At 31.6% G+C, this 19,879-nt stretch overlaps 2 protein-coding genes across 3 annotated transcripts in view; one reads left to right on the top strand and one right to left on the bottom strand.

Moving 5' to 3' along the window:
• LOC136981533 (ena/VASP-like protein) overlaps nucleotides 1–16,681 on the bottom strand; it is a 32,705-nt gene extending 16,024 nt beyond the window's left edge. The window contains exons 1-7 of one of the 2 annotated variants that reach the window (XM_067277837.1): nucleotides 16,486–16,681; nucleotides 6,621–6,786; nucleotides 5,309–5,480; nucleotides 4,140–4,236; nucleotides 3,665–3,732; nucleotides 1,477–1,808; nucleotides 1,287–1,381 (exon numbers count right to left, since the gene is read on the bottom strand). In XM_067277837.1, the coding sequence (XP_067133938.1) occupies nucleotides 1,287–1,381; nucleotides 1,477–1,808; nucleotides 3,665–3,732; nucleotides 4,140–4,236; nucleotides 5,309–5,480; nucleotides 6,621–6,786; nucleotides 16,486–16,490 (935 nt within the window). In that variant the 5' untranslated portion in view covers nucleotides 16,491–16,681. Of the gene's footprint in view, nucleotides 1–1,286; nucleotides 1,382–1,476; nucleotides 1,809–3,664; nucleotides 3,733–4,139; nucleotides 4,237–5,308; nucleotides 5,481–6,620; nucleotides 6,787–9,111; nucleotides 9,186–16,485 lie in introns of those variants that run through there. The other variant, XM_067277836.1, reaches the window with a different exon arrangement.
• LOC136981569 (uncharacterized) overlaps nucleotides 1–19,879 on the top strand; it is a 451,600-nt gene that overhangs the window by 125,067 nt on the left and 306,654 nt on the right. The window lies entirely within an intron of this gene.

Below are 19,879 nucleotides of genomic sequence, written 5' to 3'. Positions count from 1 at the left end.
AGTTTATTATCATGTCTACCTCTACATACTGAATAACAGAGATTATAAGACTAGCAGTATATAAGATCATTTAATGGAATCTGTAGAATAAAATGGAAGCTTAATCAAAATGTGTAGAGATGGGAATCACATGATAATTTCTGCATAAAAAATTAAGAATCAGTATTTGAATAACTTTTTATACAGGATGGAGCAAAAAATTGCCATCTGTAGCTTATAAGAAACACAGAAGCCAACTGCTGATATGTCACAGACGACATTGAAAGTGGTCACCTGTGCATCTACACATAGCTACACACATTGAATCATGTTTAAGAATACACGAACAACATAGTGACATCAATGGCACCGATTGCGTGGCTGATAATATCCTTCGGTTCCCATACTACATGTGGATTTACACAATACGAAAAACGAATGTTCACATATAACACGATGATACATTCAACTGATACAGTTTGCTCACTCCAAGCGATACACTAACATAGACTCAAACTTGACTGGGGCTACTTTTTTCTGCTTATTATTGTTTCTTAAACACTTTCCATTCTAAATGGCCACTAAGAGGACTTTTTAACAAGCTCATTACGCGTTCAGCCAGACTCATAATGGAATGGAGATGACGTTATCCAGACGTATCATCCCGAAAAACTGCCTGGTAATTTTCAAACTGACCACATTCAATTCTGAGTTCCCAGAGCAGTTGCTTGCCACTTAGTATTCACTAACTACTGAACAATTTAGTGCATAAAAAGTATCCATAGTAGTAGTTGAGAATGTGGCAAGCTGTAGATGTATTCATATGATAGAGAATAATGCTATAGGGTAAACGTGGGAAATACTGAACTACAATACTGGATATATAAACAGCCTTAAGAAGGTAGACTGGAATAATAATTGCTTAATTGTCCAGAATGACTGACAACACAAACATTAGACAGTGATGATCTACATCCATTGAAGACACGTGACACCATAAAAAATAAACAAACAATTTGTTTAACAGGTTAAACATACTGTAAACTGTCTTCTTTGCATATATTTCTAAAATATTTCTATTCCTAAATTTAAAGTAATTGTTAATGTGTTTAAATTTTCTAATACAAAACTTCCCAAATGAGTTATTTTGCTACAACACTACATTGATTGATAAAGTTAAGCATAATTATGATAGAAATAAGGCAAATCGAATAAGTGTTCATTTTAAATTTTCAAGAAAATAAAATTCTAAAAGCTAACTTATTTTAAACTAGCTTCTTAAAAATAAAAATATCAACTTTACTAACCTTCTTGCAAGTGTTTTTGTCATTTCATCCATCATACTGGCCATTCCTCCAATGACTGGAGTTGGTCTATTCTCAATGGTCCCATAATCAGAATTCTGTAATTAATAATGCATAATCAATAACACAAAACTGATTTTTTTTAAAATAAAAATTTCTGTTTTAATTAAAATGCAATTGAAAATGGGCATGCCTTCTGTGGTGTTTTCTTCAATTTAGCTGTAGCGAGAGCAGCTGCCAATGTCATGGGAGACGACTGATTATGCGAAGAAGAATTATGTCGAGGAAGAGTTGCGCTTCCGGGAAGTGGAGGCGGTGCCGGAGGCGGAGCCGTATTGTGTCCCAACGAAGGAAGCGGAGGAGGCGGAGGTGCGGGTGCAGGTTGCGGAGGTGCGGGAGGTGGAGGAGGAGCCGGAGGCGGAATGGTAGTCGGAGGAGCCGAAGAAGTACGATGATGTCCCGTGCTACCGGGCGATGTGATGTTGGCAGGAGTCGGTGGATGGCTAGTGCTAGACTGGGTCGATGCTAAATTAAACAGTAAACAAATATATATCTTCATTTACTTATTTAAAAACAAATTTAATCTACAGTATCAAAAGGTTCAGTTTAATCGAGATTAACTAGGCAGTTTGAAAGCAGAATATAACTACTCAAATTTATTGAAAAATTTAATTATTATGAATCACTTTTAGAACATTAAAGGTATTACATGCAAAATTTAAAAACATTAAAGTTGTTAAGCCTCCATGAGGATATTGTTAATTATCTTTTTCCACAATGCACCAGTATTTGATTAGGCAAATGATCGACACATTCATGATAAAAAACTTCAGCAAAGCAAGGAAAGTGGCCATAAGGACACTCCCTTGTTTTATTTGTTTATATTTGCCCTAGAAAACTAGTATCTTAGAGGGCTATTTTAACATGCCCATTATGGGTTTGACATATCACCTCCTAAAAATTTCTGGGTGTTTTGACCTATGTGGATTTAATCCAAGTACCTGGAGCAGCAGACTACCATCCTAACTAGTCAGCCATCAAACTATTGTCGACTATAGATTATATTCTGCCATTTTTCATACCAACAGAAATGTTTTCTCATAACTAAATATTATATTAAGATAAAAAATATGTATTAAAATAATAATTAAAGTTGGACTTTCAGTTTGATGAGTGCAGATTTCAAACGAATAATTTAATATAAAATTATTCAAATAAATTTGATTTTTCATTAAATATTATATCATTAACATTGCATCATGCACATTTTCAATTCATTCTGATTTCACAACACAATGACTTGATAAGTTTTCATTTACACATAAAATAACTGTTTATAGAATATTATTTGAAGATTACTATTATGAGCACCGTACAAATAGTATGGTAAAAACTGGCATTTCCTATTGTGCCGTCTTAATTGCTGCAACGCTCGTGAAAACAACTCGTCGGCACACGCACCAGTTCTTCATTTTTAGCTTCTATTTCAATAACACCTAAATTATCTTTCTATGATCATTTTCTGCACAATTACAGAGCATTATTCTCCTGCCAAATGCATCTGTAGATGCTGTTAACATCAAAAAGATTGACCCAGAGGGAGATCCAAATCTAACTTCTCATTGTCCTGATGCATTCTCAGATTCTTATGCAATCTTTGCTTGTATTACAAAATACTTTATATAGGTTATTGATGACAGAATGGTAGAATCTTCCAAAAATGTTATAAAATAAACGATTGGTTCCTTCAATAATAAATTTGCTTGGTTTGTGTAATTGAAACCTGTATTAGTAATTAGATTTGTATACCTACATCATCTAACCTATCCACTTGCGTACTTTTAAAATTCAAAATTAATTTCTAATTAATTTAATAACTTCTTTATAAACTTACATAATCTAGCTTTAAATGTGTTTATAAAGTTTGGGCACCACTTTCTTATAAGGAGAAAGGCATCGATGATCTCGAGGGACGTGTCGATATAATTCCGTCAAGATCGTTGATTCCGCTCGCTCCCATTTAATATCTAAACGTACTCCCTTGCAAAGACGTTGCAACGAGGAAACAACCGAATACTAACACATTAAATTTACATTGCACCAAATCATTGAATTTACCAGTTAGCTTGGTTACCATAAAGGCACTGCATCAAAAGCATCTTGATCAGGTAATACTATACCTAACAGTCGGAGGAAGGGTAAACTATTTGCATACCTATTTAAGTTGAAAAATTCATGCAAATGATTTGTTTCTTTACATAACAGTTGCTTGTACAAGTCTAGCAAGATTTCATAATTCTTTATATCTTAATTTAAATTCATATCTTACAACAAAGAAATTTACTAATTTGTTATAAAATTAAAAAAAAAAAAAATCTAACCTGTATTATTAGCATACTGAGAAAGCTGCTGTTGAGCTATTCGTCTGTCGGCGTTGTCCATTGTCATCCTAAAAATTTACCAATAAAATTTCTCTATGTAAAATCTAAAGCATCTAGAAATTTTCTAGAAAACACCACAAAAATTTATCAAATTTAATCATTAAAAGCATAAACTGAACATACATTTAGCTATAAATTTATAAAAATTATATAATCAATAATAATACTTCTATTAAACTATAATTAGACAGGGCTAATTTTATGTATCAAGGTCAAATTTTTCACAGAAATGCAAGCTTCTACTGATTCATCTAACTGATGAATCATTAGAATTATAAACAGCTCGTATGTGTCACAGAATTTTTACAAATTTCAAGAGAGTAAATAAACAAGACGATACATCTCGCAAAAATATTAGGTTTTCTATTCAATATTTAACCGAGAAACAAAATAAATATATTACTAAGACTCGTACCATCCTTTATACTCTACGTAATCGTCGTGACCCCCTCCTATAGTCTGATACAGTGGCTGCTGCATGCCGTGAGATCGAGACGGAAGCGTACACGAACCTGAAAAAGAAGAGGATATTAACTTACTTAATTTTTATTCATCGTCGATTCTACTTTCTAAATTTATGTATAGTAGTAACACCTTAGGAGGTATAATAATTTAAATATAAATAAAGTTCAATATAAACTATTAGAATTAACATTAAATGACTCTAAATATGATAAGAACGGAATAATTTTTCTTTTACTTAATTACCGAAAGAAAGTGAGAGAGATTATCGTCCCGAATCGACTTCTGCATCTTCCAGATCATTCCTAATCGGAAGAAGCAGGAGGTAAAGTCAATCCGAGCAAAGAAACAGGAGAAGCAAGAGGCAAATATCTGACAGAAGAGTATGAAAGTACTTCCCGTAAACAAACTCGAAAACCCACAAGAAATAACAAGCCTAAAATAAATAACGAATTCTAACATCTTCGAAAATAAACTTTATTTTTATAAAGTTAAATGTTTTTTGCCTCAATTCTCTAATTTCTATTTTTTTAATATTAAAATTTTATAATTAATTCATTACAGATGGAAATGATCGACAAAACATGTGGTAATTTAAACTGAAGTTTCTATATTTAAAACAGCAGAATTACACAACGCGGCAACAGAAAAAGCAAAAGAATGACTAACAATATTACCGAGAAGTGACAAATTAAATCTGGCAACATGATTCGACAATAACTGGTAATTACAAAAACATACTAAGAGGACAAGCAATATTAGATTTCAATTTACATAAATGATATTAAGTTACATATAAATGTATTATTTAAGAATAATTTTAAAGTTTTCTATAAATTTCGTATAAATTATTCCACAATTATTAAAAAAATCATATTATGTAAACAGTTTGTATGTTACAAACAAACGCCGAATTTATTGACGGTTTAGAGTTACAATAATCAAATTCCCGAGTTACGACATCGAGGAAACAAATTGTAACGTAAACATTCCCCAATTGATGCAGTCAAAATCAACGAAAATACAATTCTTCTCAACCGAGTTAAGCTTAGAAAATTGAAATAAATGCTGTTAAATGCTTTATAAATTTATGTAAACGTGATTTCGTGTGTTATAACTCACTGTTCTGGTTAAGAATTTCGATGGCACGAAGCATCGTCTTAGCAAACATGTCGGCATCCTCTCTGCTGCTAAAATTCAATCCGTAGACTTGTCGGTTGTCTCGCCACTGGTGAAAAGTCGGTGTTGCCTGATTGTATTTCAATCCTTTCAGGATGGCACAGTTTATTACCACCTAAAAAATTTTTTTAAAATTATTTTAGTTACTTAACTATTATTATTATATAGTCTGTCCCATAAATATAGGTCCGTTTTGAAAAAAAACAGTAACAAAACACGAAATAAAATATTTCTTAATGCCGGATGTGACATCCTTGAGCCGAAATTAAATAAAATATGTAATTAGGCATTGATTTCATTAAAGTTTGCAAGTGTTTTTCTTCCATTTCGCTACTATTGCATTCTTCGGTCCTATACCGCGAAGTATTGCTTGCCTCCCGTATACACAGCTCTAGCAAGCATTTCCCACGGGTTCTTAATGGGGTTTAGATCAAGACTACGACGTAGTCGGTCCAAAATCAGCACTCCGTTACTCAAAAACTATTCATAAGTGGAACTTATCATTGTGTATTGAGGCATTGTCCTGTTGATAGATCTATCTCGGGCATCCTATTTTGTTTGCAAATGATAAGAGATGTTTCTCCAGCATTTGTTAATTCTTCTATGTATGAGTGCCACATTAACCTCTTCTGCTTGTGTACATTTATTGAGTAGAGGATGGGTTTTCTTTGACTAAAGAAATTAGCCCGAATTTTTTATAATTCCAGAAACAGTCGATTTAGATATTGCACTGTCGGATCTGCCAGAGCCAAGTACACTCGATAATATTCACTTAACGATGTATTTCTTGGGACATATTTCTGTCGTTCGAGTATATACCTTCATTGTGAAACAGCAATTCGAATGACTAATATATTATTTTGTCTAATAATAAAAAATAATTCTTGTTCAAATATTTGTTTCTTTACATAACAGTATTTCAATTTTGCTTTATTTTCTGTTAAAGAAACATTATATTGATTAATTAATCACACAGTGACGGGTCGCGTCAACAGATTACGATGCATCGTCGTACAATTCGTAAGCTTGATTGTCTGCAAAAATTCCGGGAATTAAATTACGATATTTTCCAACGGTCCAATTTTACACGTTAGAACACATTTTTTAAATTTAAAATCGAGTGCAGAATTGAAATACAAACACTAAATTTATTAATTTAGCAAATAAATTAAATATTTTTAAATTCATATCTCTAAAATAATGATAATTGCAAGACCGTTAGCTTGCTGATTTTGTTATTAAAGTTTTTACGTACCTCATGATCGTGCAACTTTCGTCCGACTACTCGGAAAGTGTTGCTTGTCGTATGTTGATAAATATGGACCTTAGAGAGGCCACTGGAAGAACCACTGGGTACCCATTTCTTATTGGTGTCATCATATATCATCACAGATGCTCTGGCAGAAGCTACAGACTGTTCACTGCAAAGAAAGATAAATGATAAATGATTCCAGGATATCTTATATATAAAAACTTGTAAATGCAAACAACATAACTTGGCAAACAGTAACTTTTCAGACAATCCATAAATGCATATTTGCCAACCGTATTCCAGTTAAATTTATTCGAAAATCTGATTTGTATTAATAAAGAAAAAAATGTCGCCATCCCGTAAAAACATAACAGCTTCGCGCGAATTCTTTTAACTAGAAGATTCACAAAAAATTCAAACAGCTTATCAACGAATTTATAGACAAAGTTCATACAAGCAGACAAGATAAAGAAATGCATTTGTTTGTTTATTTTTATAAGAATTCCTTAAATATTTAAGTATTTAATAAATTTAGAACATTAAAACATTTACACAGACGTTCCTTGCGGCTTAATTAACTAAACGATTTTAATTAATTAGTTTATTAACGCTGCAATTTACGAAAATTTATTCGACGAAACTAAACGAAGACCGTCGAGAATTACGGGAAAGTGATGCAACGAATCAAACTATCCTTCATTCTTATAAAATTACGAGAATTACATAAAACGATAACAAATTACACAACGCAATTTTCTTTGATAAATTTTAACTGTTTCTACATTGTTGAAAAGTTACGCAACAAATAAAATTGACACTTCAACTTCTGTCCCAGATTAACGGCAAATAGATTGGTCTGTTATGTTACAATCTTCACAATTCAACGAGCGAACTTTTGATTTTATTATTGATTTGTTTACATTTGAAACGTAATTTGATTTAAAAATTTCCTCAATAACGTTATCCCTATGCTTAAAATTTGACGATCGTCATTTCAATTAGAAGGATAATATCTAACGGCTAGTAAAAATCAGGTCACTAGAATCCCTCGAGGAAGCAAAAACTATATTTAAATACTATAATAACAAAACGCCAGGAAAAAACACCAACAATTGACGTTGACTTTAATCCCATTTGTAAATGATATGCGCAACTTTAAATCAAAGAAACTATTATACATAACACAAAACCTATCACGATAATCCGAAACTGTAAAAAAAGTTGGTGTAACTTATGATTTTAAAGAAGTTTCTGGATAAACAAGCAAATTAGCAGTAAAATTTAAGTATATTTATAATTGTAACATCGCTTATCATCACATTTCTCCCTTGACATTCAGCATAAAATATTCTGTCATTAATAAACTGCGTAACAATATCATAATCACAATTACAAATTGTGTCCATACGTGGTGTGTTAATAATTAAATGAGTGTCTAAATATGCTTCCACTGAGCAGGTTTGTTGACTTTTAGTGGAAATTGGCACCAATAAACTATAAATAATTATAACTTGCGCAATGAACTTAACTGTAATCAATTAATTAATCATATATACTATCGTTAGAACTCTGTACAAACTTAGAAAATAGAGTCGTTTTTTTTTTTTAATACACAAACGTATTTTAATGAATTCCATAACATGTGAAAGGCTACAAACTGATGTCACAACTGTGCAAAAATTGATATCATAGTTTCTTCTAATTCCAATGTAACAAATCTATTTTTAAACACAATCACCAGAGTGCATCATCTGTTGACGATGACAATTGCAATTTCTCTTTCCACGTAAACCACATTTCGCTCTATCTTTAGCTTGTCAATGCGACGACAAGAGGCAAAAGAGAAAGCTCTCAAAGTTAACTATGAGATTTATTTACTTACAGAAGAATTTTTAAAAGTACTAATTTGTTAAAAAAGGCCAAATTTGTTATTACTCCTACTTTCTATACGAAAAAATAGCACATTATTTAACCTGTGTTTAAGCTTGTCCATTCTTTACAGCCAATCAAAGATGCATCGTCACTACAGATATGCAGCTAACATTCGTGTATGCGCACTTGGACTGAAAACTGCACGATATGAATCCAATTATCTACCCCCACAGATATACGAATGATATAATCTGAGATATTTACATAGGGAACAATCACTACATGCACTAGAATTGAGCACATTGTAGAACTTGACAAGGGCATTCATTGCTTGACTTATTATCCACCTTTGCATGAATGTCTTTTCACATCGCTGCTCGACGAGAACCCAAACGTTAAAAGATTCATAAATCTTTCTCCCATTAAAACTGCACAAATAGATTTTCTAGAAAATAAAGGTAATGCACCAAGATAACTCGACAAAAAGTAGAACGAGAGGAGGTTGCCGATCCACGTTTGCAGGTGGTAAACATCACAATTTCTAACCTAAATTCTGGAATGCCAAACTGATAGCAAAAACAGGGAAGGTTACAGATAACAAAAAGAGATAACCAATGCTTACAAGTGGCAAGATAAACGAAGGCATTTATCGTCCGCCTCACCAATTAAGACCACACGCATCCCGATCAGATAAACCTACCGACTTCGATTAAGGCGACTTATATTGTTTCAAATCCTCCTTAAAGATGCCGGATATATTTGCACGTATAAACGATACTAGAGAACGGAGCGCGGAACGAGAATGACAAGGACGGCCTTTGTCTCGCCCTCCGTAGTAGTAATATTTCCGCAAACGGGTCATTCGATCCGCCGCAAGACGAGAGGAAGAGGAGGAGAAGGGGGTAAAAACTACTTTCTTCAACTTATAATAAAGGGAGGTGACAAATTAATCCTATAGGATGTGGGGATATAAAATGAATTCCACATAGGCAGGGGGAAAGGGGAAAAATTAAGCAAATAATATAATATATACTCAAAATAAACGTTAGTTATTTATATTAAATGCATGAAAAATTTGCTTACTAAGTTAGCTACCGACCTCATTCTTGTAAACTATTAAAACCTTTCCACAACAGCAGCTATTTTGTCTTTTAATCGAGCACATTGGCTCTGTTCCTCAACAAACAAACAAGTTTGGAGCAGCCAGAGTAATCGGAGCACCCCGAATTAACGTTAAAAGAAAAAAAAACGTGACGTTTAGAGCGGCAAAAAGCTTCCAAAACTCCTGATTAGTCACCAAACTACATCACTGTTAACGTGACGCAACTCCCCACCCAACTTAGGGAAAATTTCGGGGTTTTTTTCACCCGCATTTCGGGCTCGGAAACGGGATTTTCCACCCCCTAACGCAAGCGCACGAATCTCCTTTCTTAAGGGGGGGGTAAGAACTGTCAAAACAGCTTGAATCCGGCTACCGTAGGCATTAAAAATTCCTTCTACGGGAATTATCGTCCATCATCGCGGCGGGAAGCGTAGAAAAACGCCCACGCAACGTCACCCCTCTGTCCGGTTTCATCGTATGTATTGTATACATAATTCATCACGTTTCCTAACACGATCCGAACCATCTCCATACGCGGGAAAGGGCAGAAAACACTAATTATTAAATTAGCCCAAAGGTCCGCGAGTTAAAGTCCGCTACATCCATAAAAAAAAACAACTCTAGGGGTGGAGAGAAAACGGACACTTAATTAAGTAGCTCTAGTTGTCACGTCTTCTAACACAGTAAACATTAAACAGTATACGGGCGCGCCCACGCCCTCGACGGGGAGTGAACGACAACACACACAAACACACGCACACACACAAAAAGGTTCCCTAACCCCGTCACATGATGTGGCGCATCTTGGCACGCGCCTCTTCGCGGAATTAATACAACTAAGTACATTTAAACTAAACTCCATTACGTTTATTAAGCGGCGTGCGCGGACAACAAGGGGTGAAGAAATACCGCAATTAACGCGTCCTGTTTACTCTTCCACGTTTGCGGGGGGAATACGCAGCCAGAACGAACTTTAGGGGGGGAATAACCGAAAAAAGCGGCAGTAGGGCAGCAGAAGCAGCAGCAGCATGACGAATGTCGTAGCACAGGAGGGGAGGAGGCGAAAAAAATCCAATATTACCGTTCTCGGTCGCTAGGCGACCATCTGCCGCTCACGTGACCCAATCGATGAATGTGATTCACATCGCTCGAAAACTGGAAACAACCTTGAATCACCTCCGAGTGTCGCCTCATAGTCTTTGATATATAAATACATATAAACCTTGAATAGGGCAACCTTTTGTTTCTATCCACCGATACGACAGATGTTGTGTGACGTAATAAATTCTCACCACCTCTTCTTCTACACCTTTTTTTTTTATTTTAAGGTTTCCTATCACCTGCTCTTCTGTAGATAATAATTAGAATATTAATAAGGAAAAATGTGGGAGGGGTACAACAAACGAGGAGGGTGAGTCAGTTGATCGATTTCCACCTGGTGATGCCAGACAGGTGTGACACGTGACGTTAGCTAAAGGTCAAAACTTGGCCAGGTACTCTCTCCCTCGACAGCTTCCTGAATCTTAATAACAGCTAATTAAATCTGGACATTTCATCATTTTAGATCTCCTAGGAGCGGAGTTTATCTCGTTTAAGGTCGACGAGGGTGACGGCGGCTTCCAAAATTGGTTAACCCCCCGGTTTAATTATCTAAATCCCTTTAATCTGGAATTTATAAAGCATTGACAAATACAGAATTTGAGTTTGTAGTACGGCGAGGAGGAAATCGAATTGCGGCGCCGTTACGGGCCGGACGGGAGCGAAAAGTAAGTCAGAAGTGCAATGTTATAAATCAATAAGGTGTTGATCTGGTTATGTATTAACACAAAGAGAAGCTTGATTGCAGTGTAAGCTGCAACACAAATAAAATTTGCAACAAAGCAGCATTTCTGGAAGACATTTGAAAGAATAATAACAACTTGTCTTGCCGAAAACAGTTAAAAATGCTTGCAGAAGTTGAATTTCTCATATTTAAAGTGAAATTTTTAAAGTAAAAGGATCAAGTACGAACTAACATAATTAATTACTAATTAATTTAGTAATTAAAATGCAGGAGTCGATCCATTTACGGTACCTAAATGGGAAGAAAGTCCCCTCGGTTCTTTTAGATAAGGAAATTTTCTGCATTTACAAAATTAATAACTTTATCGCATGCTTTCTTATCTATAAAATATAGAGTATTAAACAATTAATAAATGATAATTACTTTTCTATTTGGGTTTTATAGCCCCATAAAAGATAGTGTATAAAAGATGGTCTTTATCAGTCTTCGGCTACAGAAGGATACTCTTTGTAAGAGCTCTCGACAAAAGAATAGTAGTATATGATAGAAGCAACGGCAGTAAAGCAAAAAGACAACATAAAATAGTAACGGCAGAAAAACCGTATGTAAAAATAAAGCAGAAGAAACAGCAGTAGATGAAGTAGAAGTAAACCTCTTCAATCTAGCATATTATACATCATATGTCATTATACTTAAGTGGCACATGACAGCACAGAAATGCCGTTTTTTGTACAGACTAAATATTAAAGCAAATAAATCTGATTTAAATAAAATTTTATATAAAAGTTCTCAATTAAAAGTCCTCAATAGTTATTTACTTTAGATACAAAGAAATAATTGCCTACGTACAAACTAAATTCCACTATACGGCGCGGCTACTCGATAAAAAATGAAAAGAATGGCCGGCTAGAAGCGGCAAAGAAAGGGGAAAAAACTTAATGATAATGCTCGGGAAGAATGTTAAGAGTCGTCGCTAGCGTATTCTTTCGTTAAAAAAAATTTTTTGATAAATTTTTAGAGCAAGATAGTAAAATAACTCGTCTACAAATTAATTATTACGACGACAATTTTATTAATTATCGTTATAATTTTCGACCCTAACTGAACTTTTCTCCCTAATCTTCAAATTACATATAATTAAATTGATTACAATTAACTATTATCTTTCTAATCCTCTTTGTATTGTAAGATACGGATTATCGTAGTCATTAATTCGAATTACTTTGCTATTAATTCGATATAAATGGGAATTACTTTTATGATTCGACGAGCCGGTTTAATCCGAGACAATTAATTAGAATTTATATTCCTGTAAATCAATATAGTAATTAATTCTAAAATCAAAAATTAAATAACACGCAACATATATACAATGTTCGGATGATTTATAAACTCTAGGAAGATTTTAAGTACTAGTAATATTCGTGTTTGTCTGTCTTATTGAAAAGCTCGCTACGTAACCCGACGTAATCCCCGAAGCACATTACAGAGCTTCGTTTATGTCGTACGACTGATTAATTAATATCATCCTTGAAATAGATCATATATTTTAATTGTTCTTTAACAGAACTCTGCACACTTTTCCATTTCCGTTCGTATCTATCCATTCCGACTCTACGACGTTATATTGTGGGAAACCGGAATTCTCCGACAGCTATTAAACCTGATATTAATTGGTTATAAGCCTTCAATAAATGGTATATTGTATGTATTCACTAACCATTTAATGTGAAATGCTTACAAACCTGCTTCCAAATGTTATACTTGTTCAAAAGGCATCCAGTTTGTCATTATTTCTTGGTATGCCCAATCACCTGTTTGTACTTTTTTCATTGTAGGCACATCAAGGATCATATGTATGCTACAGAAGTGCCAGAGATGAGAGCCCTGCATACAAGAATTGTGAATGCCATTGACAGCATGACACCAAATATGCTAGCTTAGATATGGGCTCTTGTCATTGTCTACAGTACTATACTTGCGTTTCTTTTCCCAAAATTAATCCACAAAACTAGGGAGATTCAAGGGTACACCCTGTATTTTAATCAGTTTAAGCATTCAGACATAATTCTAACCATATAACCAATTAATCAATATCTGTCTTCAAGTGAGATTTAAGAATTTTTAAAAAAGGTCCGTAACATACAGATTTTAATCATTTTACGAGGAGTGCAAGACTCCACTTTCGCTCGTATCCTTCTGCTTCCAAGCATTATACTTTGCAATAAACCGAAGCCGTCTGCGAGTGCAGAAAATCTCGTTACTGTCGGAAAATGAGATTTTTTCACTTTATTATCTGCTAATGGGCTACTAGAGTCTACATACAGATAAAAAAATCAATCAAGATAGAGCCAAACCAGAAACAAAACTATAATATTTTCAATTATTATGCTCTTATAAACTATATAATTCAATTTTGCTTATGTTAAGAAGTATCTTAGTGTTATAATTAGAATACGATCCTTCGTAAAAACAAAAAATAACTTTTCCACATTCCAATTGGATAATTTACAGTGTGATTAAGTTGTGATTCATATACTATTTACGAATCTTTTGTTTTTTGTTCGCGCAACAATCGACAACAGATTTATAATTTCTTTTTTTGTTTCAAGACTTTTTTTTTATTAAAAAGGTATCAGTTCCACACGAACACAAATGATAAACATCAAGAGTACAAAAAAGTGTGTCATTGTAGAGATAGAAGAGCATAATTATAGTGTAAAAAAAATCTTAATTATAAAAAAATTAAGTACTAGAAGCATTTCTACTCCAAATTAAGACTTTAATTATCAAATTCAGTATCCTAAGATGCTAATTCAATAAATTTATTAGTTACAAGTAGAAAAATTCATCAAATTCACAATCCAAATCAATCGTTTCTATACGCGTCTTACAACTAAACATTTTTTACGTTTAAATCTTAATAAATTTACCAAGAATTTATTAAAAAAACTACAACGGAAATTTTCAACACTAAGCCAGAAAGCATTTAATCTTTAATAAAGAATAATCAAGCCAATTTAAAGATGTTATATCACGTATGTCGAATCTGTAACCGTCCGCTTTTCGGCCCAAACAAATTTAAGTTACGACGATAATATAAATAAAGACGATAAGGTTGAAAACTCACGATTGTATCAGACAAATAGAGACAATATACAGTCTTAAATGATTTTTTCTGATATAAAAACAAGCAATTTTTAAATCGGAGTAAAATTGTAATATAAAAACATCTTAAGGCTTTTCGTTGCGCAAAATGTATATTTAATACTAAACACATTACCTAAGTAACAATAATTTAGTATAAAAATAGTAAAAACAATTAAACGTGAAAGGAATGTGTAATTTATTACAGTTTTTTGCTATTAAATTCTTAAAAATTAATTTAAATTATAATCGTAATTAGTTTTTCTGCATTTCTGCAGTTTAATTTTTATCAATTTCAAATGAATACGATGTAAACATTGCAACAATTCCAACATCAAGCAGCATAGTTATCAGAATTATGTACAAAAAAAGATCTTTAAAGCCTTCCTTCAGATAAAGTTATCAAGAATTTTAATATCTAAATAGAAAAATGGTTAATTAGAAAATTAAGAGAGGAAATGTATAATTTATCAAACATTTTTCTGTTAATTTCTTAAATATAATTAAATTCCGATCATTTTCTCTACAACTCTTAAGGTATAAATTATTCCAATTTTAAATTTATTTGTCGCATATCAAGGATTGGCTCCCGTATATCAGATCCCTCATAACTTAGGGGTACGGATCCAATATATAGGAGCCGGGGCCTAGAAGAGCTGCGAGCCACAATCCAGCCAATGCGAATATATATACTGCTGCAATTCCTATATCAACAATGATAAGATTACCCCAATTATGTAAAAAGAAACTTTATCTGACTTGCATTGTGAAAGGAGGCATTAAGATATGTTTTCTTTTTTTTAATTGAAGAGGGAAGCTTAATACCAAAACCTTAAGATTATCAAAATCACAAATTTAGCTTTCGTTCATTTAGATTTTTCAGGCCATACATGAAAATAGTTTGTTAATTGTCTGATTTACATTATTTCAATAAATGATAATTAAAATTAATAATAGTTAAATCCATAAATATAAAACCATAAATGTAGAGAATTTTAAACTAATTCATTATAAACATTGCTGTAGAAATAACAATACTTTGCACATAAAAAGCAGGAAAACAACAAAAATTTTTATAGTAAAAATGAAAACATATTTATTTAATTATCAAAATTAAGATAAATAATGTGACTTTCTAGATTTTAAGTTCATTAACATAATTAAAACCATAACAGCCATTAATTTCTGTACAATTTCTATCAGTCGTAAACATTGCCACAGTTCCCATATCAACAACACCACCATTAAAGCTAAGTATTTAAAGTACTTTAAAGATTCTCATCATATCTTTAACATTGAAAACATGGCATCATCATCAAGAATTTTAATGTAAAAATGAGTAAAATTAGTAGCGAAGACAAATGATGATAAAAATCAAAATATAATAACAGAATTTGATAATCTACCTTCTTAAAACATACTTAAAATCATAAATACTATTATTTTCCACGTAATTTTACAGTTTAATTCATATGGATTCCTAACCGATCCGTCGTAAAAACCGTCACAATTCCCATACAAACAAACAATACAATTACTGTAATTATTTTAAATTTTCCTTGACAATAACACACAAAACATTACAAATCATCAAGAATTTAACACGAAAAACAACAAAAATGTTTATTTAATTAGTAAATTAAAAGGAATAATGTATAATTTATTGCATATTAAGTAGATTTATTTTATTTTTTTGCCAGTTAATGCCTTAATCATAATCAAAATCCATAATTGTAATTAACTCCCATTCAATGCTTATAGTTTAATTAACATTATAACAATAACAGAAATATTATTATTATTAATTTTAAAAATATAAAGAAATAAAAGAGTAAATTACACATAAACAATACAAAATAAATAAAATATTTTATAAAATAAACAATAAATGCTTTATGTAAATTTAAATTTTTGAAATTTGAAATTGATTATTTAAATTCAAATTTGAATTTTCTGTCTATTACCTCATTCTTGTTTCAACTTCTGTACAGTATCCTTCACCTTCATTTAAGGCTCAATCATTAATTATATTCGAAGAATTACATTAAGTTTATGGCATATTTTGTTATTATTGAAGTATGTAAGTAATTAAACTTTAAGCACTTTTTTTTAACATCACATTGAACATCTTCCTGTCTTTTCACTCGACTCCATTTTTGTAAAATGGCACCGATGCACTTCGGGTAATAGTAGCTATTACAGAAATTTTCTAAATTATTTCCGTTAATTTAATAATATTAATTATTGTATTTAATCAAAAATTAATAATAAATAAATGTTTTTGTTAAAAAGTTTTATTTTCGCGATGAGTTTGTTTGATCGTATCAAATTACCGTTTGTGTTTACGTTTAGGGATTTTTCTTTTTTTGTTGTTATCTAAAATGTGTGATAAATTGTTATAAATATTACATGCTTGTGATTTTTTTACGAAAATTATAATTAATATTAATTTATTCAAACTATATTTACAAAAGTAATTTAATAATGAATTTATTAAATATAAAATATAAAAATTTCCCTTTATATTTAGGGATTTTTCCCTTTTACTTTTTTAAAATATTAAACTAAACTAAAATAATATAATATTGTCTGCACTGAAATTATTTTATAAGGAAGTTTTCATTAAAATGAATTTATACAAATAATATTTTAATATTATAAATATTTGATAAAAATTTAAAAGGAAAGGATTTTTTTAGGGATTTTTTCCTTTTGTAGATAATTAAATTGTATTATTAAATAGTATAAATATCGTTTATATGTAAAATTATTTTAATAAAAATTGTTATTGATAATAATTTAAATAAATGATGTTTATTATAATAATTTTTAGATAAAAATTTAAATCTTTTAAAAGATATTTATTAAAAATCATTCATTTAATTACTGACTTAGGGATATTCTGAAATACGGGAAATTTCGTTATGCTTGGGGATATTTTGTGCCTAAATTATCGCTGTTTTTTTAAAATACGTTTCAATACCAAGATATTCAATTGTTTAAAATACGTTTTACAGTAGAAAATAAAATAAAATAATAGAAATGTTGGATAATGAATAATTTTTGATATCCTTTCCACATATGATGCATACGTCATGCCGAAATCCCTGTATTTGTGATGATTACAAATGGATCCAGGAAGGAACACGGAAACAAATGCAACAAACCGCATCGCTATTTAAAGAAAAATAAATAAATAAATAAATAAAATACTAGGCAATTATTTGTCGAATGTCTGTTATAAATTGCACTTATTTTCATCGTGATCCAGTATTATATTTAATGACGTATATATATATATATATATTCCGGAACTAATTCATTGAAACGCTTTGCTATCATTTCTTTAATAATTTCCCTAATTTTTTCCCTAACGGAGGGATTAAGCAGTCAAAATTCTATGATTTTTCCCTAATTATATACTATTAATTTCAATTAAGTCAATATGTGATTATTTTGAGTTTAAAACCTGATTTTTTCCCTTTTTATATTTTATTTTTTGTTATACAGCAACTAAAAACTTAAGAGAAATGCGATATTATAAATAAATTAGCGAAAAAATCTTAGCAATTTTCTTAAAAACTCCATTTATTCCTAATTATTTCTCTAATAATTCCCTATTTTTCTGTAGAAAGGAATTAATCGGTAAATTTTTCGTAATGTTTTATTTATGTGCAACAAAACAGGAAAATGCGATCATTTCGGATGCCAAATTATCATATTTACTCTAATATATTTTTTTTTACGCAATAAATTTTTGATTTTTAATTTTACAAATTGTTGTCGATTCCTTACGTTTCTCTTTCCCCCATTTTCTCTGATATATTTCCCTTTTTTTCCCTAGAGAGGGAATTAATCAGTGGAATTACACGAAATTTCCTTAATTATCGGAGAATCTCAAAGTAAACGAATGTACCTCTTCAGAATATAAAATTATTGATTTTTTTCTACTTTAAGCTAAATATTTTGTGTTTTTGTTATGTAATCAATTATAAATTCACAGAATTTAGACCATTTTCACTGGAAAATAGTTAGTGTAGAGCATAAATCACCTCGACATAAGGCATGTTTGATACGGATCCTCCGTTTTTGACATAACAACTTTCATATCATATCTATCATCAACCTTCAAATGATTAAGATGTTTAAGCATTGGAAGAAAGTAAAATTATCTAGCTTCATTCTTGAAAGTTAGAAATCTCTTAATGGTGCGAGAGAGCAGAAAGTCTTGGAAGTATCGCATGATTTCTCAAGCAAGAATTTTTGCCATCCTCCATCGTAAAACCGAAGATTATTATCTACACAGCTTAAAGATATACTGTGAAGAGAACCTGCCCCAATTTTATATTGTTTATAAAAGTTTTATAACTAATTATTTTCCCTGAAATTTAATTTTTCCTCGAATCTTATGTGATTAAAAACTCTTTTTGTGAGTTTTTCCTCTATTGCACAGTATCATTTATTCCTTAAATATACAATAATCGTGTAACTAATCACTTTATGACTGTTATCTTTTCTATTTTCGGGTTTCTTACAATGAGTTTCTGTAGTCTAAAAGTAAAGTTTTGAAAATTAAATATATCTGGTGCTGGAATTTTACTTTTTTAAAAGACTTTTATGTTAAAAATACATTGTTAAACAATTGTATTGTAGTAAAAAATAACAATTTAAAATTTTTAACGATTGTAATAAATTGAGGTCAAGAGTGTTAAAAGCAGGAATGTACACCACGACATCGCAATACAGCGTACCATTGCAAGATTGTAAATTATTGCTTGAATTAAATGGTGTCGTGCGGCAGCAACTTGATTGTGCAAAACGTATAGGATGGAGACAGAACTTTTCCAATTCAGTTATCTAACGATGAGACCCCATACGTTCAATTAAGCCTTAGCAGACGTCCACATATTACACGCTGTTCATAGAAACACAAACCGCATATGGATGGATGTATATTATCTTTCTGAAAAATGGTGCAAGAAAAGTTTTCAAGTACAGTCATACAACAGAAGAAGCCATTCTGTTCCATTGGCTCAGCGAGGATAGGTGAGGTGAACTATATTCCAATTTAAACTATTCATGAAATATTATGGGGATCTAGATTACGTAGATCACCTGAACAGTAAGGCACAAGCCTCACTATCCTGGGAACCTGAGTTTGAATCCTATAGCAATACACCTAAACGCTAAGAAAGTATTACTATTAAGGATGTAAATTCAAAAGTAAACCGTCAAATTGTAATCGCGTATACGTTTGGAATTGATTTGGCCAATGCAAAACAAGTCAAATACTCCGTGGCAGGAGTAATATCGCGATATAACGATTTGCAAATGCTGCCGCCCCGTGTAGCGGTCCAA

Source organism: Centruroides vittatus, unplaced genomic scaffold, assembly GCF_030686945.1.
Source record: "Centruroides vittatus isolate TY-2023 unplaced genomic scaffold, ASM3068694v2 contig_767, whole genome shotgun sequence".
Classification (NCBI taxonomy): Eukaryota; Metazoa; Arthropoda; class Arachnida; order Scorpiones; family Buthidae; genus Centruroides; species Centruroides vittatus.
This window is presented reverse-complemented; position numbering and strand designations above follow the sequence as displayed.